Here is a 27,068-nt window from a genome sequence, read left to right on the forward strand (position 1 = left end):
CAAAATGTCATCTCATTTTTGACATTTGAAGGAAAACAAATGTGTGGTCCATGCACGTCCATCGTCAGTGCCTTTACTGGAGAAAAATGTACATTGATTATAGCTTTTTCAAAATTCAAAAATATATTTAGTTTTTCTTGGCTTTTACTGTTTTTACTTTACAAGAACCATCCTTAACACTTTAGGCGAGGTTCGAAGAATTCTGAGCAGAGCCGACAAAATATTGTATTAACCAGAGTAATATAAGGAAACACACCCTCAGAAGAGGAGCTTCTGGGTGTCCCCAGGTTAGTGGGACCCTTTAGCAGTCATAAAGTCAACCATTCCCTAGACTGCGTCTGATCCAGTGACTAAAGTGAAACAGAGCTGCTATGCTATAAATATAAATATCTGACATCCCATTAAGTAAAACTTATTGGTTTCAGCTCTTCATTGACCAGGTCTGAGGCACTTCAACGAGCGTGCAATTAGCACACTAGTGTTTCCGCTTTTTTTGTAATGTTTTTAGAGCAGTTCCTCACAGGCTATCTGGAATACAATGCTAAGAACCTTGTTTATTTCTCAACTTGATGCCAGTTGAACATAAAATGTTTATGCAGCATCCATCTCTTTGAAGCTGTAATTTCTAACTTTTTATCTTATATTTACAGGAACATTTAATACCTTTATTAGATAAACTACAAATCTCCGTCACTGTTTGCTTTAATATGAATTTTCTGTGGAGGAAATTCCGCTTTTGATTTAAATATTTGACCATCTGAAAGTGTTTGAAACATAATCTTATTTGCTGATAAACTGGCTGCAACGTGAGAGCTGGATTATATCCTGAATGTAGTCCTAATGTAATATGATTACTAAAAACACACCTATCTTGGTTTCTTATCTCCAGCTGCCAACCAAGTAAAGGGAGAGGAATGCTGCCTCTTACTGCCTTCCCCTTCTGTCTTCCATGCTGCTTTGTCTGGCTCACTTTTAAGCACTTTTATTCATTGTTGGTCAAGTGTGGGTCTGTTAACACCTGCACATTACGCTCTGGGTGTGTGAGGGGGCAAGGAGGAGAGGCGGACACACTCCCTCCCCTTGTTCCCTGTCCAACTCTGCTTCCAGCTGTTGCTGCATTCCTCTTCTGGTCGCAGTCAGCTCAGGCCGCCGGGCATTTTTTCTTCTTCTCTAAGTTTTGCGTCTGCTTTTTAGTTGCACTTCTGTGCGTAAATGCAACACTGGATTATAGGACTTTGCTTAGACGTAAACAGTTGAAGGGATTGTTCATGGTAGGAATGCCAGGAGTATTAGAAGGAGGGGTAACATTATCATTGAGGAGCTCCTGAGATCCTGGACTGATCTGTCTGGTTCTGCGCAATGACAGAAGTGGCCAATTGCGCATCTGGAATGGTAAGCACGTAATTTTATTTCTTTATTTTTTTTATGTATTTGTTATTTCCTTAGGGTTAGACAATTGCTTATGTTTTATTGTCCAAAACAAAGCAAAAAATATCCCTGTGTGTCTCTCTTTTTCACCAGAACCTTTATTCCACTTTTTAAGTACTTAATAAATACTTAAATTAAGTACTTAATACATAATTTAATGAAGTACTTAAAAGTGGTGGACATTTCTGCATTAAACACTTCTACCTTGTTGTTCACAAAAAAAAGACTTTATGACACTAAGGGTACACTTTCTCTCTAGTTTGCTTAATTTGATTTATTTGAATAAATGTCAGGAGAAAAGTTCATCATTTATTTTTTATGATACAATTTAGATTAAACTGATATGTATTCAATCTGAGCAATTAATTATCTCTCTTTATTACAAGGACCAAAATATTTAGAATATTATTAACACTGATATTTTAGAACTAATTAGACATTTGTGCAATGCTGCTAAATGTGGCTTTTATCCCTAAATGGAAGATTTGAGCAAGATTGAGTGTTTTATAATTGTATTTGTAATATATTTGTAACATATCTAGTTTATTTCAGTGAGTTGTATTTCAAAAACAAAGAAACATTGTCAGTTTTCAAAACTGACAAATGGACATTAGGAAAGAAATTGGCACATTCACACAAAACATGGAAACCTTTGACTAAAGATGTTAGTTTCTGTATTTAATGTGACTCATTTGAAAGAGGAGGACTGTTTAACGTTCAGCTTTCTCATTGTTGGGTTTAGAAGCGGTCTTAAGTGCAGTCAGACCTGCTTCAGCTCTTTCTTATTAACTGTTTTGGGTCTTATAACCTCTGTTATCTTCCTGTTATTTTTGTAGTTCTAAATTTCTTGTGGATAATTCCTTTTTTTGCTGATCATAAATGATATCCCATTTTTCATATTCACTTTTTTAGCTTGAAAGTCCTATTTTATCTCCTTTAAAAGCTTTAGTTATATTGCAATATTCCCCTTTCCTAAAGCAATGTCCTTCCTTGTCTCTTGGTAATTTCCTGCCCCTTTGGAAAGCAAATATCAGTTGATCCTCTGCATATGGCAGCAAAAGTAATCTGGGCTTTTCCACAGGCCACGCACACAATTCAGGTTTGATTTCCTTTGAGTCAGCTGCAACAACAATGCACTTTCTTTCCTGCAAGGATCTTGGACCTTTCCCAATGACACAAGGAGTGTGAGAGTTTGACTCTGATAAACATTCAATGTTTTTTTCTCTAACAGGAGATCCAGGTCAGATTGTGATAATCAGCTTTCAGATATTTTTTCCTAAAACAGACACACATGACTGTTTGCCTTTGTACATCCTAGTCTCAATAAATGAATGTCATTTGTACCATTTTACACGCACAAAGACCTGAGGACATGTAGAAGAGAAATATAAACCATATTAAGGCCGATGAGATGGTTAATAAGAGGGACACAGAATGGCTCCATATTAATCAACGTCTCCAATACAATGCTGGCTTTGTCAGGTGGGAGGAGGAGAGGTTAACACTGGAATGTAAGGGGAGGGGTCTTTATAAGATACAGCAAGATGAAATAAGAAAGACAGAGTGTCCAGTTCACAAAATAAGAGATACAAGTAATGTTAAGGATTATTAAACATGGAGGTAATAATTTTTCCAGTTTTCATTTTTGATGTTCAGTTGGTCGGCCCAAGCCTACATGAAGAGTTTCCCTCTCTTAGCTGGTGGGACATTAAGCTAACTGAGATACAGAGAAACAAATGGCTTTGAATACCTATAAGAATACAGCAGAGAGTTGTGTTACAGATGTGTTGTTAATTCAAGAGGTTTGTTAATGTAAAATTGACTTTTGTCATTGTCTTCAAAGCCAAACACAATTATCAACATCAAAAAAGGACAAAATACGTCCACCCATATTAGTCCGTCCATCCATCTATCTGTCTATACAGGGTACCATTATATTCAGTCTCTGAACACATTCTCACTCCCAATATGTTGGTATTCTAGAGCCTTTCAAAGGAAGTTGACCAAGAGGTATCCTGCTCAGATGCCCAAACCCCAATAAAGGACTCTTCCAATACAAAGGAGCCCCAACTGTATGACCTGAATGATAAAGCTCCTCTAAAAATTATCTGCCTATGCCCAGCAACTCTGCAGAGAAAGCCTATCCAAGCCTCTTGTATCTGGGGTTTTATACTTAAACTGCACAATTAGGATTTTGATATTAAACATCAGAGCAGGCTAAGCGCAACTTAAAATTACACACCTCTTGCAGAGATCTAAGATATAGGTCTATCACTGTGCTGAAAAAGATCACCAGAAGTAATATACACTACTGCAAATTGACTGTAGCTCTGTTATAAATGGTAAAATTTAGAAAGTCATACCAGATGTAAAATAAGGGCAAATGGATTATAGGCAGAGATATAGAAGACAGCTGAGATACTTTTAAAGTTGCTCTAAATGTACTTTTCTTTTTTTTTTTTTTTATTGGCATGAATTCTCATTTTTTATCTTAAACTATCTCCCTATATCTACGGAAAACAGAACATTTCAGATTCAGCTGTTTCACAGATGGCATCAAAGAGGTTTTTAAGTGAAGACAATTTATCAAGTCAAGTCATCGAATAGCCATGGCAGAAACTATTTAAAAGGTTGCTGCTCATAAAAGGCAAACAAAGTTCAATGTCATGCTTTAGCTTATCGTTTCAGGTCTGCCGCGTTGTTTTACTAAAATTATGAACACACAAAGAAAAAAAAAAAAACTTAAAATTAATGGGTGGATATCCAGAAGGGGGCTTGAAACAGCTCGCTGCTGTTTTAACCAAAGCAAACAAAGCCACAGACCTGCCCTGACCTGCCCTGGAAGGGGCTCACCTGGAGGAAGAAGGTGATTCTAAGCTGTGGGGAGAAAATAATAACGAAGAAGAACAAAAGAATGAGAGAAGCTGTTTGCGAAAGACAGAGAAAGGATGGAACCAAGAAACTGTGGCATATCGGTAGGGAAATGGGGATATTTTTGTCCTTTTTTCTTTCTTTAACATTCTGTTTTAAGATTAAAGAAATCCTTTCCCCCTGCCGGACTTTTAAACATTTTACCTTCAGAGGATGTTGCTAAAACAGCTTGCACATTTGCTTTGTCTACAATATTGGCGGAAAAGTCAGTGGAATGTGGAGCCCATACCCACATAAAAGAAGATAAAGAGCTGATATATGGGTTTATTTGTGGATGTGCACGCATGGTTAGAGGTTATGAGGGTAGTTGCAAGCATGACTGTGTCTGTGAGATGGGGGGTTGTCCGGAGGTAATGAGGGTGTCAAAGCAGCAAAGGAAACGTCCTCAGAAAGGAATAGGTGGCTGAATTAGAGGAAGTTGTGCAGGGCAGAGCTCCATTTGCTTTTCCCTTTGCCACAAGTTAGAAAACAGTGGAAAAGACAGGAAGGGAGATTAAAAAAGACAGGAAGAAAGGGCAGAGGCGCAAAAAGGATGAGAGGAAGAGACTAAGATGAGGTATAGAGTTTGGGAACACAGATTAAGAATGAATCTAAAGGAAGGAAAATACATAAAAAAAGATGAGGTTAGTTATTATGAGCTATTTCAGGGGGTTATTCCAGGCTATTTAAAGATTATGACAGGTTGAAAAGCAGACACTAGTGAAAGAGAGTAGGGAAATGCCATGAGGTGTAGAACACAGTGGTTGTGTTGGATCCCCATATGCTGTAATATTCATTGCTTTGGTGAGCAGTGTTTCACCCAGCCTGATGTGGGTCTGTTATGTGTTTAGGTTGTGGGGGCACACAAATAGTAGCAAATGTTTTTTTTTTTGTTGTTGTTGAATTGTAGGGTAGTGCAGGGGAAGTCCTTGGCACAGGATCTGAGGATGTTTACATAAAAACGTACACTGCCACACTTGTGATTTTTATCCCTCTCATCTTCCTCTGCCTCTTCTCAACTTCAAAGTTTTCCATTCTCTTCATTTTAATCCAAAACTTGAAGATTTGTCATTCATTTTTACATTTCCCCTCCTGTCCTGTTATTTAACATTTTGCCTCTAAGCATGTAACTAACTTTTTGTGTAGATGTTAAGATGTTAAATTGTGTATATGTTAAGTTAAAATTATGACAAAATAGTGTTGCAGATCATGCAATCTAACAAAGGAAGAAATGGGATTGACACATTTTGTGATAAATGTCCCTTTATGAGAATAGTTCAATTCAGTTTATTTATATAGCGCCAAATTCACAACACATGTCATCTGAAGGCACTTTACAGTTCAACCAGATCATACAGTCAAATTGATACAAAGTTTTCTCTCTAAGGAAAACAGTTGATTGCATTGACTCATTGACTCAAATACAATCCCTCACATTAAGCATGCTTGTAGCGACAGTGGAGAGGAAAAACTCCCTTTTAAATATACCTTTCCATGTTGCTGGGAGAGCAGTGGTAGTGGTATCCCGTAATAACCTAGTTATTTTATTGAAGTTTGGTGTGATTTACACAAAGCAATAGTTGTGAGGTAGATGGGAAAGAATTTTTTTTCCCCAAAAAAATTCTAGATCCAAAAAAAAAAAAAACTTGGATTAAATCAGAACTGAAACAATTATAATCCCCTTAAAGATAAGATTTCAGGTAAAAGAAAGGTGAGGATGCTTTTTTCTTTAGCCTTTCAAAGTCGATGAAAAGGTGGATGGAGCCAGAAACAATCTCATGGAGGAAGGTACGTCCTCTTACAGGCTGGAGACATCTTTGTTTAAAGCAAATTCCCATTCTACAATCTAAAACGAAAACGCAGCTCAAACTTTAATGACTCACTTCAGTTAGGTAACAAGAATATAATAGTTTCCTCAACTTTATGTTTTTAAGTTTTCTACTTATAAGCTTAAAAAATTATTTGGATCAACATGAGTCAATTAATTGTTATCAATTTAAGTGATTATTTGAAGTTGGAGATGCATTTTTTCTTTTTAGAAGGTAGGATGGCAATCCATACCTAAATCAAATTGAGAATATGTGGAAAAACCTGAAAATGAATCCTCAGCAATGCTTCCCATCCAACTGAGCTTAAACTTTTTCAGAAATGTTTGAAAAACAGTCTGAGATTCAGAATGTGGAAATGAGTTTTAGACATGCATGCAGCAAAACAAGGCTTATTTTAAAAAAAGTATCTGACTGTTTTATGTTAGTCTGTTACCTAAAATCCTAATGTGTGATAGTAACTGGGTGGTTTTTAATTGATAAAGAACAGAAATATTCAAGAGGAAATAATAATTTCAGAAGATGCTGTGAGCTAAAGCAATGTCTGCAGTATTGAGAGAAATTAGCAAGGTAAAAATGAATTTGTATTTAAAATATAAAATAAACCCTCTATAATTAAAAGCACACCATTGTCATTCTAAAGCATAGTTGCAGTGCCAAATAAGCTTAAAAGCAAAAATGCTTTGGTTCTTCTGACATGTTCTCAGACAATTGAAGCTAAGAAACAAAGCTATTAGTTAGAATCTTTTTTGAGAAGATTAAATATACTATAGTTGAAAGTATTGACTTAGATTTGAGCTTGGCATCCCATTCCTGCTCCATAGGTGTTTAATATGACTTTGGTCTATCCTTTACAGCTAGAAAAGCTGTGGGAAGGCTGTCTACAAGGTTTAGGAGTGTGTGTATGGAAAGTTTTGACCATTCTTCCAAAAGTGAATTCGTGGGATCCTACACTGATGTTGGACAAGAATGCCCGGCTCTCAGCCTCTGCTCTAATGCATCCTAAAGGCGCTCTATCAGGTTTAGGTCAGTCAAGTTCATCCACACCTGATTCTTCCATCCATGTCTTTAAGGACCTTGCATGGTGGATAGTCATGTTGGAAGAGGAAGTGGCCAGCTCCAAACTGTTCACACAATGTTGGTAGCATGGAATTGTCCAAACTGTCTTTGTATTTTGAAGCTTTTAGGGTTCCTTTCACTGGAACTAAAGAGCCAAGCCCAGCTCCTGGAACAGTGATCCACCACCATAATACCCCCTCCAAAAAACTTTACACATTTGACACGTCCATCAGATTTCCAGATGGAGAGGCGTGATTTGACACTCCAAAAAACTTGTCACCACTTCTCTGAAGTCCAATGGCAGCGTACTTTACACATCCACATCCAACACTTTGCATTGCAGTTGGTGATGTATGGCTTGGATGCAGCTAATCAACCATCCATCCATCCATCCATCCATCCATTATCTAACATGCTTGTCCCAATTGGGGTCGCAAGGGGTGCTGGTGTCTATCTCCAGCTGTCTACGGGTGAGAGACTAAGGAGTAAATGCTCTGCTTAACCATTCAGAACAAGAGAATCCTGAAACCAGAAAACAGTACAATGTTCAAAATGAGTCCCATAGTTAACCTGTATATAAACTATCATAACCATGTTTCCTTATTTTTGTTTGAGTTAAGAGCCACTTCGATTTAGACTAATTGTGAAGCCCTTTTGGATGGATGGTGGCATAGACTGTGAGACTGCTGCCTTGTAGAACAGAGATTATAAATTTAATACCATTCTGAAGGCTTTTGTGTTGAAAATATTTAAGTTTGAGTGGACTGCCTAATTTTATATTGTGTTATATAGCTATTGAAATTAGATACACTTTACTAATAAAGGTTGAGTAAATTTAGTCAACAAAACTAAGTGAAAATAACTATTTTAGGCACATCTTACAGGATTTTTTGTTTGCAGCTGGAAGCCTCGGATTTTTTTTTATCTATACTGTATTTACTTGCTCTCTCTGAGTATAAATGAAGTAACTTATTTCTTATATAAAGACAACTAACATTCCTGTATGACTGTAAGTACCAGACCAACTAAGGGTATTGTCTCTTTCCCATTCTGTTACACAAATCTAAAAACATATGACTTATAGAAACATACTTTAATCATACTTTCTGTCTAAAGGTGTTCTCTTCCTGTTACACTTGAGTCAAAAGAAAGCTGTATAAACCATTTCTTAAGCATATGTCTCATAGCTAATCCACCATACAGTATGCATGTCATATGCATTTCTAGTCCATAATGTCCCAAGAAATGTTGATAGCTTTCACAGAAAATTTTGTCTGTGTGCATGTTTAGGAATCTGAGATGATGTTTAAGCCAGAGTCGGATCAGATGTGTGCACCAGAACCCAAGGTGAAACAAAGCTCTCACACAAACAAGTGCTATTACTTAAGTTTCACATCTTCATGCATTTGTCAAACACTATATATACACAAAGAATCCGTTTTTACATGAGATCATTGTATAAAATGCAACAAATACCATATTTTGTTTGTTTGTTTTTATGCGTTTAGTCTCCACCTTTGGACCTGATAGACACGGGGAAAGGCTTGAAAGTCCAGACTGCTACGCCTCATCTGGTTAGCCTTGGCAGTGGGAGGCTGAGTGTTGCTATCACCCTGCTGCCACTAAAAGAAGGTAACATATACGCTACAAAAACCCACAGCAAATACAAGGCCATTTCTTTTACTTACATTGCTGATCTTTCAATGTAAATTCTCACCCACCATGCAGATCTTTGACTTGTATTCTGGAGTGAAACCAGATGGCCTCTAATCACTACTCCTGCCTGTATTTTATCTAGTTTTACTCCCAGGTTGTTGTTTTTCCCCCCACCTTCTGTATCTGCAGACCAAGTGCTTCATGTGTCCTAGAAGCTAACATATGTCTACAATGTTAAATGCAAGCAATATGTTTTTCTACATATAATGCAATGAGGTATTCTAGCAGGTCTAATGACCATCCAAAACATCAGTGCATTTTATTGGGATTTAATGCTAGATAAACACAAAGCACAGTGTTATTTAAACTTAAAAGAAGAAATACACATAGTTTCAAAGATTACAAATAAAAATCTAAAAATTATGATTTTTTTTTTTTTTTGCTTTCTCGGATAAAGGAAAACTGCTACAAATAATCACAACAAACATTTCATAAAAAGAAACGTTAAACATTTCAAATAAAAAAAGCATAATCAGCTAGGAAAACAAATAAAAGTTGACTTAGATTCATACATTTAAACGATTGATCTACAGTTATTGAGAGATATCCTCATCTATATACCAATTATTCTCTCTTTTTTAAATCATTGAGCTACACAGAGAGATGAAAATATATATATATATATTTAATATTGCCTGTGTTTACGGAGTGGAAACCCGTCATTGGCCTGATTTCAATAAAACACATTTAGAGTTCAAAATGTGCATTTGTATTCATCCCAGTAAGTCAATAGAACCATCATGTTTTGCCATTACATGTACAAGTCTGCTAGATTTTGTCCTGCAAAATAACTTCTACAGATTGGATGGAGAGCTTTTATAAACAGAATCTTTGCAAAGCTTATAAATTAATTTTCAATTTGTTCATTCAAATTGTGAAAACCATGTATCATTTTTCTTAAACTTTACATGTTATGGAATACCTTCTGGAAGACTGTTTATAAAAAACACTGTAGTTTTGGGTTTGCAGGTACCAAAATTAGTAAAAGTTATGTGTACATATATGTTTGCAATGTACTGTAGAAAACTCACTCTATATCGCTGATTTGGATGTTGTTTAGTAAGTATGTTTAGTTTCTTTCTTTTTTTTTTGTCATTTAAGACAGCGATTCCCAACAGGGTTTACTCGTACCCCTAGTGGTCCATGAGTGCATCGCAAGGGGTACATAAACATATTTTATTTCTTAGGAAATAAAATAAAATAGGGCTTGGCTCTGTCTGAGGACCAAATTGAAAAATTACACAAGCTTTTATAAACCAGAAAGTAAGTTATTGTTATATGTTTGAGTTCACACATCAAAATCAAGCAGAATGATGTAGAGTAAAACTATATAAGTCAGACTGACTACAATTTTACTCACAGGAGCTCCAGTTTTATAAATACAGTTTTATAATATGTTTTTTTTTTTTTATCCTTACTAACTTCCAGGCAGCGTATTTGTTTTTCTTTATCTGAGATGGAAAGCATAAAATGCCTCAGAATTAAATGACCAAGTTAAAAGATTAAGTAAAATGGTATATTTCATAATTAGTTATTGTATGTTTAACTTTTAGACAGTCATCAATACTTTTGACTGAGAGGGATAGTTATGGTAAGAAAAAAATGCCCAAAGGGATCACAAGTCAAACAAATCTAGGAAGGGAAGGATCGCTGCACAATTTTAAAGCATTGGAAGAAAATGTGTTTTACAACAATGTTTTTTTTTTTGTGGGGAAAATTCTTTACCAATCTTCTGTAAAAATATCTAAATAATTTGCAGCACAAACGTATCATTCTCTAAAGCTGGTGTCCACATTAGTATTCTTGATAGTTGCCAAAATATAACAGTGAAGCTGTCCAAGTAGGAAGTAGTACAACATGAGGGGGATGCTTGTTATTTAATAGCCTCTGGATATTACAAGGAATGCTAATGAATACTGACTCACACATAATAAATAGCATAAGAGTAAGAATTTAAAATTTCTTCAGAAGATTTATAATTCTAGTACACTGACAGCTTTTTAGAGAGTAATTTCAATGTAGGATTATCTGCAGAGTGATAAAATGTTCCCTGCATTTTGGTAAAATTTTGCATCCCAAGTCGCTACTAAAATAAAAAAAAGACTTTGTTGTCTATTTCAATTGGACTTGTTCTGACATTGTGCAAGATTGCTCAGTTTAAAAATGAGTCATGCAGACATGAAAGATTTATCTGACTACGGAAGAGGATTAGGGCCAATGAAAAAAAAAAAGTTAATTGATTTTTGAATTTCATTTCAGTTTAATATGGGGAAAAAAGTCAGAATTCTGACTTTAATCTCAGAGTGCTGACTGAATTCTGACAGCTAACAAACATCAAGCCATAGCGATGTTTGTTTTAGAGACTAGCTCTCTTGTTTTAATCACCTCCTGCTCTTCTGTTATTGAAATAGCATCACAGGGAACCCCTCAGGCATGTAAAAAGTTGCCTAACTCCTTCATTTTCCACCAATGTGTCACTGGCCCTCCCAAACAACTCACATCTTTGTCAGTGAAGCTGAGTTCTCCCACATCCCTTTCTTCATGGTGCCCATCTACATTAAGATCCAAAATTCTGAGATTTAAGTTAGAATTCTGAGATTAAAGTCAGAATTTTAAGTTTAAAGTCAGAATTCTTGGAATAAAGTCATAATTCTGACTTTTCCCCATATTAAACTGAAATTAAATAAAAAAATTAGTGATTTTTTTTTTCAGTGGCCCTAATCCTCTTCCGTATCTTTGTGTATGTTTGTTAAACAAATAATTATTTATCTCCTCTTTGTGTCACAGGGGTCACACGTATAGGCCGAGAAGATGCTCCAGTCCCTCAAGACATCACGATTGAGGGGCCTGGAATCGAGGCTGAGCATTGCCTTATCATCAATGAAGGTTGTCATCAGTTCACTTTAATATGATGGTGTTTTTTTTTGACAGTGTTAGGTAGTTAATTTGAAGGAGTTTTTTTTATTATTATTATTAACAGTTATGCATGCTTACAAAAACAAATATGCATTATTAAATGATTCATTCTGGTTTAGGCAGTCTGGGTGCGAAAATGTGAGTATACCCCTATGGTTGAAACTGAAAATTACTTTTATATTTCTAAGACAACTCCAGTCTAAAAATGCTGTTTTTATTCCAACACTGAAATCAATGTAATACTTTTGCAAGTTATTTTTAAGGAATCAAATTAATATTTGAAATGAGGTTTGCCACTGACCCAAAAAATGGTTTAATGGCCCTCTTGCTAAATGTTAGTATGGTTTCAAGATTCAAAACGTAACTCTTACATTAACTGCAACAATGTCCTTAAAACTGTGTTGTTTCAACACAATAGAAATCTAGTAAGTTCTTGGCATAAATTTGATCAAATAATCTGAATTTATGCAAAGAAATTTGCTATAAGAGCAATTTACTACAGCTAAGGAAAATATGCATGACGTATAAGCTTCTAACAGAGCTAATAGCAAAATCTAAAACTATCCCTCTAAAGATTTGTTCTGTGATGTTCATTGCAGGGTTCACATTAAAACCTTATATGTCTTATAAATATATATATATATATATATATATATATATATATATATATATATACCTAACAATGTCCTTACTTTATAATAACAACAACAGGAGGAGTTGTGACCCTTGACCCCTGTGGTCACCTCTGCAGTCTGGATGGAGTCCAGGTCAACATACCCACACCGCTTACACAGGGTAAGGTACTCAGTCATGGAGACATTATTATCCATTCCTCTTGTTTGCGCATAAAAACTTCACTGTAATTGCTTAAAAGATTGCCACCTACTGGATAACCATAGAACATGATTAAAATGAGAATTCAGTTTGTTGCTTTGTGTCCATACTTTCACTATTTCATAACTTTAGTTTGTGTGTATCTGTGTGTAAAAAAAAATAAAAATAAAGAGGGTATCCTGTGGTTTAGTAAGCTTGTATTCCTCTCTTTGTGTGCATGAGTCACATGATGGACAATGTTATGCTGATGTTCTGTTGGGAAACATTGTGCTAATGTGTGTGTGGAGTTTTTCCCACTGGTTTGTCTGTGTTTAAAATGATGCATAAGGTTGGTGTTTATGTGTGTTTGTGGGTGTGTGAGTATACTGTACCTCTGGTTAAGCTGAATTCATAGTGGTTTGGAACAGTGAGCCACTATCATGAGTCACTACTTCCAGAATTTACAGCATAATATATAGGTCTTCACATTCTGTCAGTGTGAACTTCAAAAAGCAGTCTTAGCTCACTGAAACATTCTCACAATTCCTCTAAGCGTTCTTATCTTACATTGCTTTTCATCCTGGCCCCAGAGCGCAGCTCTGTTTTCAGGGAATACGTATCCTCATCCATTCATCTGTTGCTTGTCTACCCTATGTGCTATTTTCCCTTATCCAGTTCCTAAGAATTTTTTCTCATGCAAAACTTTTCTTTTTTTTTCTGAAAGTTTTCAGTTTTTGAAACCTTGCTGCTTTTTTAATTCAGTTTCAGTTAACCCACAGCACCCTGGGTTACAGCCCCTATTCCGTTTACCTTTTTTGGGTCCTTTCCTTCTGCTCTCTTAGCCTAGTTATTTCTAGTTAAATATTGACAAGCATATTTATCTTTGTGGGGAGCCTGGCTGATTCAAATATTGACATCACCTCAGAGTATTCGCACACACGAGCCGAGGGCATTGTGAGGTTGTGGGGGAGGAGTAGGCGACTCTTAAGGGAAAAGCCTAAAGGAAGGAGAAGGGAATGCAAAACCTGAAATAGAGGGCCTATTTAAGGAACATCCTATGGCCTCATATTATCCAGGTTGAGTTACACTAATCAAACTTCCATCAAAAATACACATGGGACATCTGGAGCCGGTTTACTATGTTTAGGAAATGATCTGTTTTGCATTCTGGAATTTAAGGGTTGACCTGGCATCACATCAGTATCACTGGCAGGTCTCAAGAGCAGCTGGAAGGAACTTAAAAAGCATTAAGCTTATTAAAGGAAGCAAAAACAAACAAGCAGTTAAACTAAAGCCACCAAGAATAACTAAGTGTCAAATTATCCATTTATTTTCTAAAGACTATAATAGTTGTATGGGCGCCTTTCTCCAGCAGTAAGCAGCTGTGTGCCCCTCATTGGGAAACACAAAGACAAACAACCACCCATGTAAACACACCTATAGGCAATTTAGTCCCCAATAAACTTTTCAGGAGGAAGTCAGAGCCCACTTTTGCATGAGAATTGCACACAATCCCCTCATCGTAAAGATCCACTGCAGGATTTGAAACCAGTACCTCCATGCTGAGAGGTAAAAGTGCTGACATCCACATAGGATTTTATGTTTATGACACATTAAGTTTAATGTGGGGAAAGATTAATCTGTCTAGGATCATTGTTAATCTTTTCAATTCAGAGTTACAACACAGTCTTGATAAACCTGGAAAATGTAAAGAATTTGATTTAAATGTTTAGAAGACCTAGGTATGGTGCAACGAAAGTGTGGAAAAAAATCCAGACTTTGATCCCTTGTTGTCTATAAAGTTGCATCCATTTTCAGTCCATCTCCATCCAGATTTATACTATAGAACGGGCTAAATATAAACTAAAAAGAATCCCATGATTTGAGTCTGGAAACTAGGATCTATAAAGCTATATATGTTATGAGGAATGTGATGGAAGGGTAAAAAAAAAACACTAAGCAAACAAGTCAGCCTCCCAGCACTAACAAATCAAGGCAGCTCCACTTTATCTCTTATTTGTCCCTCCCTCTTAATGTCTTACAGCCATCCCTCATCAAAGCAGTGGAGCAAAGCAGCTGTAAAGCATTTTACTACAATATTTTACCTTCTGTTAAATCTGAATCCTGTTTTGCCTGTTTTGAGCCCATCAGTGCTTTTAATTGTACAAACATTACCTTTGTTCTGATATTGTGTTATAATTATACATTGTTAACCCTAAAATGGGAAGACGGTTGGATAAATTTGCATTTTTAAGGTTACACTTGTCCTGTTGATTCTAAAAGTTGAATAGAAATAGGTAGGAGGACAAAGAAAGCTGAGGGGGCGTCCTCCACATACCTCACTTTTGTCTGTGAACGTACCATCTACGCAGGGCGAGGGGTGATAGCATACCACGCTTTTACATTGTAGCATATAAAATATCTGTGTTTTGTCTTCTTAGTGGATTAATAGATGTTTTATTTTTTTATTTGGCTTATTTTAAAGTTTTGGTCCTTTTTCTCACATAGTCAGCGACTGCCCTCCCCCCCTTTGTATAGTGGAAACTTGGTACAGTCCGGAGTCTCAGGCCGGTGCTAAATCACTGAACTTTCTCCGAGATGAACGGAGTCAGGACGATTGGAGCAGGGAAACAAACAGAAGCTCCCCACATTTTAATAACAAGCTATTATTTTAGTTTTTATTCTCCAGAGGCGGTTCTGTATAAGCAAGCTCTTTATAAAGACTAAAAAAGAAAAATTATACACACATATATATTAATTTCATTCGTTAAGTCTTTGCTGAATGGGACTCAAAAGGTAAGTAACGGATTTATTAGTGTTGAAGCTACATTCCGACTGGCTTTTTTTTTTTTTTGCTTTTCTTTATTTTACTGACATTTAACTCTTTATTACTTACAGGATAATATGTTTTAGGTCTCTATTGGATTCCTTACTACTTACTACCAATATTTCGACGTTATATAACAAAAATGGTTAAGAATATTTACCTTCATCCACTTCCTGCTCTTCTTTAACGATGGGTCATCTGCTTCTTTGTGCATTTGCTAAATGTAATCTGTATGACTTTAATAAGCCTCGGTTATCTCTTCCCTCTTTGTCTGGTTGTCCTCAAGATAGCTGCTTAATGTTTTAAACCTGAAGAGAGTGAAGCTAAACTCAGCCTGTTTATAATTGTAAATTACCCTGAAATAAGCTAATTTCCCCACTTTTATTAACAGGATAAAAAGCAATGAAGATAAAATTAAACGACTTGTGAAATGGCCCAGCTAGTTACAGATTGATCTGAGGTGTAAATCACTGCTGTTGCTCCAGAGTGATCCAAACCACACAGTGTTGAAAGTCACATTTCTCATTTATAGTCAGGCTCCAGCTGCATTGTATCACAATCTGTTGCTCCATATTAAAAGCAGTTTTAATGAAACTTCAACGTGGTTGGCTTGGAGTTAAGCTTTTAAGAGTGAGCACACAAAAGAGAAGCAGGCTATGGTAATGAAGGCAGCCACAGTGGGATAGATACCTGACACCTGAATTCAAAACCTGTGTCAGTATCCCTGAGGTTATTGCTCTTCCAGGTACTATCATCTGCTCAGCATTTGTACTGGTTATGCTGTCATAGATGATGACACAGACGCTTTTCAATATGTTTGTTTTGTTCACTTCTTTGGTCTTTTTTTTCTCATTTAAAACAGAAGATTTTTGTATTGATTAATGCTGCATGGGTCAAAGGTTTAGAAGTTATAGCTCCTGAACTGAATGGAAGAATTTCAGTCTTAAATGTCTCCCCTGAGAAAGATCAGTGTCTGTTTTTGCCTTTGCACCACAGAGGGTTAATTTGTGGTTTTAAACTATTTTACTCTCCCGCTGGGACCTGTATTTATGCATCATTTCATGAATGAATAACCTCCATTTTAGCTTCTGTCCAATCTAGATCTAAGTGTTCTCTACAACTTCTTAACCGCAACATTTTTTTGTTATTGATCTCTTCATTCCGATGAGATTTTCTGATTTTACTTTTAAGTGTTTGAGTGATTACATTGCCAGTGGTGTCAAAAGTACACACATTTGTTACTTAAGTAGATACTGCAGTTTAAAAACACTCTGGTAAAAGTTGAAGTATCAACATGAACTGTTTACTCAGGTAAAAGTAAAAAAGTATGTGCTCCAGTGTAAAAGTGTTAAGTAACCTTTAAAAAAAAACAGCCAGATGCCACTATATGAATTGAAAGCTCAATTTTTCGACTATTTGGAAAAATCCTTTAAGATAGGGCCAAGGATGAGGGAGGTCTTGTTGGTCTCCGTCTCCCGATACGCTCTCGCCTGTGTCCGAACTTTCAGACATTTCGACATCTTTTTCTGAATCCAACATTGTAGCATAGCATAGATCATTCATGTTTGCAGTTTGAAGAACACCTGCTTGCTTCTGATGATTTCCTTCAGCTAACCAATATGTGCTTGCGTTATATGACTCATCCAATTACACTAGTTTTCATTAGATGTGGATGGCGCCAATGATTGGATGGCGCACATGACGTGAAATAAATATTTATAAACATTAAACCGAAGCGTAAGAAGTAACGTTTGTATTAAAAATGTAAGGAGTGGAAAATACAGATACTTCTGTGAAAATGTAATGAGTAGAAGTCAGAAGTTGGAAGAAAAATAAGTAATGGAGTAAAAAAGTTTACTTAAGTACAGTAACAAAGTATTTGTACTTCATTACTTGACACCTCTGTACATTGCATTTCTAATCTGAAAAAGCCACAGGTCACTTAGCCTATCCCAGACACTTGTTGGACATGGGATCATGACAACCGGTTTATTTTTACACGCTACCCAAATGGTCTCAATCTTGCAATTCCTTCCCCTCGTGTTAACCAAACGGAGCAGAGAGTGTTCCCCTCCCATAAGATTGTGGCATCCGTAGATCTGCAGAAATTGGCTCCAGACATGAAGCGGCTCCTACATCTGTGTCCTCAAAGACTCTGAGGTCTGACTTTGTAGATCACATACTTTAAATTATCCTATAAATGTATCTACAGACAAATTTAAAGTTTTTTTTTTCCTTGTTATGGAAGAGGGTCTTTGAATGTTGCGTGTGTGTTGTGGGTAATGCATGCTCCGACATGGGAAGCAAACTCAATTCGCGGGTTAACAAGGGAGCAGATGACTGAGATCAAATGGGTTTTATGGTGCCCAACGTGTCTTAATCTGTGTGTAGAGCAGCGAGGAGTTTTTTTTTTTTTTTTTTTTTAAGCCTCTAATAACAGGAGACCTAATTTTACTTCATTTAAGCAATTAAAAACTTAGGGTATTGCTACCTTACTGATATCCCAAAGGATTAATGAATCAGTTTCCATGTTTTTTTAACAAATATAAATCTGGAAAGCATAATGGGTGTTTTTATTCAACTCCTTTAAATCCAAACATGCTCGTCTAGAGACTTAAATTTTGTTTGTTGTTTGTCCAACTTATTCCAGTTGATACAATAGCTTTTTTTAAGCCATACTACCTATTCTCAGGTGTATTTCAATCTGAATTTTGAGTGAAAAATTCTAACAGATTTCATTCAGATGTGCTGGATCAGGGATGAACCCAAACGTTCCAGGACAAAAGTTTTGGAAGAGTTGAGTGGCAGAACCCTGATCTAAACCATTCATTCTGGCTCTAAGTTTTACGATCAAGGTCCTGGTGAAAGCTCAACACTAAGCCCAAGTCTGTAGGTCGAAATTTCGTAGCCCCTATCTAGTTAGCATGTCCGTTTTTTTTGTTTTGTTTTTATTCAACCAACTCAGACCAACGTCCTTCTCCCTTCTGAAAACGTATCTCCATTTCTGATGTGTTTAGGGTGGTCAGCATGGATTTTCTTTGCAAATCGAGTAAAATATGAATTTATGTCCGACTTCAAGTTGCTATTTATTACCAAAAAAAAAAAAGATTTAAAAAATAATAGCAGTTGCTTATCCATTACATAAAATCCAAGTTAGAAAAATTTATGTTTTGTTATGTGACAGTGGGGGAAAAATAATAGAAAAAAAATCCTTTAACAATGTATTAAAAGCTTAGCCTCTATTTTTTTAAACACATTAAGTAGGGGGTTGTTTTTGTCTGTATGCAATGGCTGGTGTCACAAATAAGGGTAATAAATCCTCTAAAAAATAACAAGGGAGAGCAGGTTAGTTAATAGATTTTATAGATGAAGGAGCTGAGAGGAAATGAAGAAGATGGAGAGGCTGTGAACAAATCGGGGCGTTCATTTACTCCCCACTTAAAAGGTGGCCCATGGTGAGGTTATTGAGGGAAGGAAATTGGATTTTCACAAGAGTTAACTCGTGAAAATCCAAGTGTTGTTAATTTGAGTCCTGCTAAATTCTGAGAGGTGATGTGATTCATTAAGCAGACATTGTAAAGATGTGTTTCCTCACACACAGATGATGCACAACGTCTTTTAGACGCTTATTACTCATGTCTGGCAGAGACAAACATGTATTATTAGATCTGTTTGAATTGCTGACATGAATGTGTGTGTGTTCAGGACTTCTGGCTCACTTAAACTCATCTTTTTGATCTTCCTGTCTTGATGCCCCTTCCTCTTCATCTCTGCCTAAACTTGTAGGATTCTGTTTACATAGGTATGGATTTGAACAGTTCACAGTCCAGCTGTGTAGACTAAACACATCCTCTATATACGTGTGGGTGTGTTTTTGTGTGGCGTTCGCTCAGCACCACAGTCGGGTCTCCCTTTGTGTTAAGAATTACGACTGATGGTAAAGAAAAAATGTGCTGTTCAAGGCAAAATGCAAGTATAGGAGATCTTGGATTTAATTAAGGTATAGATGCACGCTCTCGCTTTTAAACGGTAGTTGTGAATGAGAATAAGAAAAAGGGTAAATTTACTGTAACAAGCAGCCAGAAGAAAGAAAAGGAAAAAAATGGAAGCGTCAATATTTTTCCATGGAGTCTTTTTCCATTCGCCCTCTTGTTATCCCCCTCCTGCCGCAGTGTGGTGTCTGACTTCAGATCTAAGGAATCTGATGTAACAGAGCTGCTCAGGAGCTGCTTTCTCAGCCCTTTACACGTGTGCTTATGTTGTGGAATCCTTCAGGCTTTACCTGAATCTTCCCTCCTTAGCAAAAAGAAAGGCGACTAAACCATAAGAAGACATGTTGAGCAGCTTTCTTTCTTCTTTCTTTCTCTCTGTGCATTGGTTTTCTTGCTGCCATGCTGTTTTTCTGCGGCCCTCTGAAGTATTTGGACAGCTGTGGCCGGCCGTGTATTATAGAGGTTGTGACCCTGACATCTTGTTTAATACCTGGCCCTCTCAGCCTAATTGATGGCCAGAGCAAACACTGAGGGCCTTAGCTGTGCAGGAGAGCGTCTGCCTTTGCATAAATACAGCCCAAGCCTATTTTAATTTAAAGCCATTTGCTGCCTCTGAACTCATTGCTATATACAGAATATTTAAATATATGCACGTTAATGTAATTGGATTGGTTTCCTGAAAAGATTTCGTTCGGTCCATTGGCCTCTTAAGCAGCATTAATTTTTTACTTAACTGTATATAAGCTCCTTTCCGCTGCAAATCTGGAAAAAATAGCTCTATACATCACTTTTTATCCTCCAAGTTGTCATGGTTACTTAAAAACATGACTCAGGCATAACCAAGCTCCTGTGACTCATTGTGTCATGGTTGATAAATTATCCTCAATTAACGATCCATGTAATTAAATCCCAACTGGAGAAGCCTTTATTAATAATATTTATCATTTAATGGTAACAATCAATCGGCTTTTTTCCCCCTCGTCAGCAGGATGACTTTTAAATTCAGAAATAAATGTCACCTTTTTGAAAGGTCGGCAGAAGAGAAGTTAAGAGGACGCTAAACAAAATCTCTGTTGCAGTTTGCCATCTGTTCACCCCAATGTTTAACACAGTGGTGGCAGCATTATGTTGTGGGGAGGGACAGGAAAGCTGGTCAAAGTTAATAGGAAGATGGATGGAGTTAAATACAGAGCAATCCAGGGATCCTGAATGTAAATAATTGCCATCTTTTCTGACTTTAAAGACTAATTAATCAGAACTGTAAATTTACATTCATATGTTTATATTAATGTTTTTATATACACTATATTGCCAAAAGTATTTGCTCACCCATCCAAATTATTGGAATCAGGTGTTCCAATCACTTCCATGGCCACAGGTGTATAAATTCAAGCACCTAGGCATGCAGACTGTTTTTACAAACATTTGTGAAAGAATGGGTCGCTCTCAGGAGCTCAGTGAATTCCAGCGTGGAACTGTGATAGGATGCCACCTGTGCAACAAATCCAGTCGTGAAATTTCCTCGCTCCTAAATATTCCACAGTCAACTGTCAGCTGTATTATAAGAAAATGGAAGTGTTTGGGAACGACAGCAACTCAGCCACGAAGTGGTAGGCCACGTAAACTGACGGAGCGGGGTCAGCGGATGCTGAAGCGCATAGTGCGAAGAGGTCGCCAACTTTCTGCAGAGTCAATCACTACAGACCTCCAAACTTCATGTGGCCTTCAGATTAGCTCAAGAACAGTGCGCAGAGAGCTTCATGGAATGGGTTTCCATGGTCGAGCAGCTGCATCCAAGCCATACATCACCAAGTGCAATGCAAAGCGTCGGATGCGGTGGTGTAAAGCACGCCGCCACTGGACTCTAGAGCAGTGGAGACGCGTTCTCTGGAGTGACGAATCGCGCTTCTCCATCTGGCAATCTGATGGACGGGTCTGGGTTTGGCGGTTGCCAGGAGAACGGTACTTGTCTGACTGCATTGTGCCAAGTGTAAAGTTTGGTGAAGGGGGGATTATGGTGTGAGGTTGTTTTTCAGGAGCTGGGCTTGGCCCCTTAGTTCCAGTGAAAGGAACTCTGAATGCTTCAGCATACCAAGACATTTTGGACAATTCCATGCTCCCAACTTTGTGGGAACAGTTTGGAGCTGGCCCCTTCCTCTTCCAACATGACTGTGCACCAGTGCACAAAGCAAGGTCCATAAAGACATGGATGACAGAGTCTGGTGTGGATGAACTTGACTGGCCTGCACAGAGTCCTGATCTCAACCCGATAGAACACCTTTGGGATGAATTAGAGCGGAGACTGAGAGCCAGGCCTTCTCGTCCAACATCAGTGTGCGACCTCACAAATGCGCTTCTGGAAGAATGGTCAAAAATTCCCATAAACACACTCCTAAACCTTGTGGACAGCCTTCCCAGAAGAGTTGAAGCTGTTCTAGCTGCAAAGGGTGGACCGACGTCATATTGAACCCTATGGATTAGGAACGGGATGTCACTTAAGCTCATATGTGAGTCAAGGCAGGTGAGCAAATACTTTTGGCAATATAGTGTATATGTCATTAATATTTTTCTAGGCTGCACTTTTAAAAGATAAGATTGTCCAGAGAGCTGTTCCAAATGAAATTTCATTTTGTTTTACACTTGTGTAAACAAATAAATCTAAGTCTAAGAACTTTATTTTAAATACAGCAACGTTCAAGGTTTGAATGTTAAAAAAGTTAAGCAATTTTTTGTGGCCCTCAGACTCTCACTTTGCTGTGTTTTGTGTGTTTTTTCCAGGATATTCTCTCTGTTTAGGTAAGTCCTACTATTTTCGATTCAACCATCCTGCAGAGGCCAGCCGAATGAAGAGCATGCTTCCTCAGAAGAGCCCAGTGTCAGCTTTAGCCTATAACACAGGTACCTACACCGAGAGTCATAGAACACTTCCCTGAACCTGAGCTGTAATTGAGCCCCATCTTGGCCTCCTTGTCCGTTTGAAACCTTTTTTACCTTTTATATCATCCCCCCCAACCCAGTCTGTGCAGTACGGGAAAAACCAGAGCGATATAATGCATTTATACACCAGATAATCCAGATTTCTCCAAAGCAAGTAAAAATATTTCCCAGCTTTTATGGTAGCAGACTTGCAATGCCAATGAAATAATTTGAATCCATTTAATTCTAACATTTTCACACATGTACAAAATTTTTACCCAAAATTTGTACCAAAATTTCTCATCTGGTAGCTCTCGGTTGACATTATGAGACAGCTTGATTTTAATGTTTCCTCAGTGATTAATACGATCAAGGTGAGATCGTTCGATCAGTGGTTTTTCTGCCCTTTTTAGCCTGAGATAGATGCTTAACACACAATAGCAAAGGTGTTTTTGAGCTGCTGGTGAAGATTCTCAGTCATTCAAGTCATAGTCATTCCAAAAAATAAAAAACAATCCACTGGACTTTGTTTCCAAGTTGGAAGACATTTCGCTACCCAAGAAGCTTTTTCAATTCAAAATTTTTCTTTTCTTGGAATGTTTTTTGAGCTGTTGAAAGCTTGGTTGTCTTTGGCGTACATTTTGTCAGGACTGATAATCTGACATGTGCAGTTTAAGAGCAAGACTCCAACACAAGGCTAGAATAACTTTAGCACAGAGAGAGTTTTGAAGGTAGAAGCGGGTTGCTGCAAACCACCACGCCTCCGTTTTTAAGCTGCCCATGTATGGACACAAACTGCATGTGTGTGTGAGACGTTCTAGATCTCATGATGTCTTGATTTTCTGCTCCCATTTCCATGTTGAGTTAAGTTTAGTTTCTTCCACAGGCACAGCTTTGCTGCTATTTTTAAGATCTTTAACTTTTGTATATTAGTTTATGATTGAAAATACTTTGTTATAATAATCTTGGTTCATGGGAAGAGTTAATAGTTTTTTTTTCATATTTTTTTTAAGTAGATCTATGGTTCTGAGTTAAGGGGAAAGTGTCTCTGTGTGTCTGCCAGTGCATGTGTGTGTGTTTCTGGGTAAATGTGGCATTTAAACTCTGGGTGGTCTAAGCTTAAGGCCGTAATAACCTCTTTTCCACATAAAACCACAGGAGGTTTAAAAAAGATGGGCAGGTTTCTCCCAGGCTGCCTCACCTTATGTATTTTCACCTGCACACCGGATGATTGGATATTTACATCGAGCTTTGCAGAAGTCTTCACCGAGCTTCAAAGTAGGACTATTAATCAAACATACCTCCGCTGATCCACGGAGAAAAATTCCACTTTGGTGTATTCGTTGAGAAAGGAGGTAGTAAATCAGATTTAGCTGAGGTCTGGAGAAAAAAACCCACAGACTCTGCTGTAAGTGCTGTAAATATAATCGAAGGGGGGAGGGCTCCATAAAACAATGTGGACTTTTTCATCTACCAAAATCGTTTTTGTGAAGTAAGTCAGCTCTAGTTGAGCTGTTTGTTTTGGATCTAGTACATCATTCTTGTGTGCACCCTTCCATACTACTTCTGAATGAGTGTGAGATTCAAATCCTAGAATCAGAAACTCCCCTCCATTTGTGGATTGTTTTGGCTCAGTCTGCTCTGCCAAAAGCCTAATTTCTGAATATTTAAATGCACTCTTTTTCTCTCTCTTTTTGACATTCAGTATATTTTCTTTGCTTATTTATCCTAAGCTTACAGGAAGACTCACAAACCCTCATTTATTGTTTCTTCTTTTAGCTTTCCCATTTCTACATTGAGCCTATTTGTTCGGTCGATACTCCCTCTATCTAGTTTAGTCGTTTTCCTTTTGGTTCAATCATTGTTTTATATAATTTTTTTTTGCAGATTATCTGAAGTTCAGCAGTGACTACAGTCATGCAGTAGGAGGCGCCGGCAGTGCTAGAGGGATGCGATCAGCCTCTGAGCTGCGGGATTTGATGGACACCCTGCAGCGAAAGAAAATAGCCCTGGAAAACAGCCTGAGAGCCAATGGGAATGCTAACCCCTCCTATTTTAGCGTCACGCAGGTCAGCATTGGTTCAGCTCAACTCCTAAATTCAATTTTATTCTCCTTTTTTATAAACTCAGGGAGGTCTGTTTATTTATCTTTGACAGCACCAATGGAAGCAAAGATGGCTTATAAGGACTGGCGTTTGATCCTAGATGTTTACTTGGAAGAATTACATTTTATATATATAAATGATATGTGTCTGGTTTTTTTATTTTAGTCTCCACCCACTACTCCCACTCCCAGTCCTGCTGCGTCTTCATCATCCTATCAGGATCAAGCAAGGCGTCTCTACAGCTCCGATCGTCCACCTGTTTTCTTGAAATCGGGCTCCAGCCTTCCCCCTGGAAGACGATCTGACCCTTCGTCTTCCTCTCGTACTTCTCTAAGCCGCGGTCAGGACACCCGGCGACTGCACAACCCAGGCTCCTCCCCTTTGTTGTCCACGTGGAACGGCGGCGGGTCCTCTACTTCTGTTGCCAGTAGCGATAACATTCTCCTCTCTCTCCCTCCCTCTTCCGCATCCCGTGCTCCATCGTCAGGGGGTGCTGCCAGCATGCCCTCAAGCCCCCGTTTGGGCCGGCGTAACCACGGCAACCAGGAAGTATTACCCGCCAGTCGAACCAGGAAATATTCGGCCGGGTCGCTGAGCAGTCTGATGACTGGAGGACACAGCCGATCACTCCCACGTCTATGTCCCTCCCCGTCTCCTCGGGGTGATAGCAGCAGAACGCTGCCTCTTTCAACACTCCCTCTGAGACAGACGGATATTAACGGGAGTTACAAATTAAGCAAGGAGACTTACAGCAACAGTCCAAATGCAAATTCTGAATTCAACCACACCTTCCAGCAAGTATCCAACAGGAGTTATACCCAAACCAACGCTCAGGGGGAAGGTGTTGTATCTATTTCTCTTTCCTCCCCCAAAAACTCTTCGTCCTCAACTTGTTCCATCTCATCAACAACTACCCCACCAGATGTGACAATCCCGTCTAAAGCAGGAGGCTCCTCTTCTCCACGTGTCGCCAAAAAACTTAGCCTGACCTCCACCAGCTCCTTTGGCTCAGTCAGCTCGACTAATTCCAGCCCTCCAGACGCAGGATCTCATTCCACCCAAGGAGTGTCTTCAGGTGTAGAGAGGTACTCAGGGGAGAAAGAAAGGCGATCTGGAGGTCTGGAGAACACCTGGGCTGGGGAGACGAGGGCTTCACTTGGGAAGGCAGGGCTGGATCATGGGACCGGTCTAGGGGAGAGGAGACAGTCATTTGGAAAAGCAGGAGTGACTCCACCTGGGGGATTTAGGGAGAGAAGGGGAAGTATTAGCTCCCTTAGCGGGAAGGAAGAACTGACAGACTACCACCAAAGGCAAAAAGAGGAGAGAGTTCGTGAGCAGGAGGTGGAGAGACTGGTAAGTTTCCCAGCATTGGCCTGTGATATGATCTGTGTTGAATAGAAAATAGTGAGATTCTTGTGATCCGGTGTACAGTTTTTGTTTGGACGCAAAAACACAGGTTGTCTGAACAAAAACTCTTCAGCGTGAACTCTGTTACAGAAATTTCCGTCACGATTCTTTAAATCAACCATGCTTACTGTTCCTTCAATATAAGCTCTGCAGATATAATGATGGTTGTGCTAAAAGGTCATGGTTTACAGTGGAAGTGTGGAAAGCACACGCACCCAAACGGGCTTCAGAAATCAAGTTAACGTAGGAATGCTTGTCTCCAGAATAGCATTCTCTTTGGCCTCTCAAACATACTCTCCCAGGGAGCTCAACACACACACACACACAGTGAGGTTCACCACTCAACAGATGCTTATGGCAGTTAGCCCATACTAACAGGACTATTCTTAACCTTACGCTTGGATTGTGTGTGTGTATGTGTGTATAAATGTGGGTATGTGTTTATGTCAGTCATCTGGAGGTCCGCCCAGAGCGGTTTCAACCACCGAGTAGCCACAGAGTCCATCATTTAGATGCGGGTCAGAGAAAGCAAGATTACAGACTTGGTATAGCAGGTGGATAAACACACAAATGCATAAAACATAATAATTGCAATCATAAAGTTACTGTTCCTCTGTCTTTATACATCTTTTTTTCCACATCGTCTTGTTCTACTAATTGACTCTAGCTGAGAAATATGTTGGATAGTTAGCAGAAAATGAGCTCCTTTATTCTATTTATTTTTTATTATTATTATTTTCCCCAAGAGTCTGATTAGGAAGAGGATTTCAGTTCAATCTGGAGGTTGGGGTTTAAAATCCCCTTTCATTGTTGATACATTTGCTGCCATCTAGTGGTTGTTTTCCTTAACTGCATCTAGAAATGAGAAGCTTACATAGTGTTTTTGCACTGAAAATTTTTTAAATGATATTAAAAAATGAGATAAATGTCTCAATACCTAAAAAAGATAAAGTCAAGACATTATTATTACTGTATCAATCTTTAAAAAAAAAATAGGAATGTTATCAGGAAAATAATAATAATAATAATAATACATTTTATTTAAAAAGGCGCCTTTCTGGACACTCAAGGTCACCGTACAAAAACATAAAAAGTGTCAGAAAAAATAAAAATTATAATTATAAAGACAATATAAATTAATATGTAAGGTGAA

General features: G+C 38.0%; 1 protein-coding gene across 9 annotated transcripts in view; it reads left to right on the forward strand.

Moving 5' to 3' along the window:
• The first annotated feature begins 1,003 nt into the window (after positions 1-1,003).
• Positions 1,004-27,068, forward strand: part of phldb2b (pleckstrin homology-like domain, family B, member 2b) — a 47,511-nt gene continuing 21,446 nt past the window's right edge. For 3 of the 9 annotated variants that reach the window (XM_038286799.1, XM_038286800.1, XM_038286802.1), the window contains exons 1-8: positions 1,007-1,392; positions 8,514-8,570; positions 8,732-8,855; positions 11,727-11,825; positions 12,567-12,650; positions 22,266-22,385; positions 24,291-24,472; positions 24,674-25,861. In XM_038286799.1, coding sequence (XP_038142727.1) covers positions 1,360-1,392; positions 8,514-8,570; positions 8,732-8,855; positions 11,727-11,825; positions 12,567-12,650; positions 22,266-22,385; positions 24,291-24,472; positions 24,674-25,861 — 1,887 coding nt within the window. In that variant the 5' untranslated portion in view covers positions 1,007-1,359. Of the gene's footprint in view, positions 1,393-4,304; positions 4,404-8,513; positions 8,571-8,731; positions 8,856-11,726; positions 11,826-12,566; positions 12,651-15,254; positions 15,465-22,265; positions 22,386-24,290; positions 24,473-24,673; positions 25,862-27,068 lie in introns of those variants that run through there. The other 6 variants (XM_038286795.1, XM_038286796.1, XM_038286793.1 and 3 more) reach the window with 5 other exon arrangements.

Source organism: Cyprinodon tularosa, unplaced genomic scaffold (assembly GCF_016077235.1).
Source record: "Cyprinodon tularosa strain WSP-4 unplaced genomic scaffold, ASM1607723v1 ctg23, whole genome shotgun sequence".
Classification (NCBI taxonomy): Eukaryota; Metazoa; Chordata; class Actinopteri; order Cyprinodontiformes; family Cyprinodontidae; genus Cyprinodon; species Cyprinodon tularosa.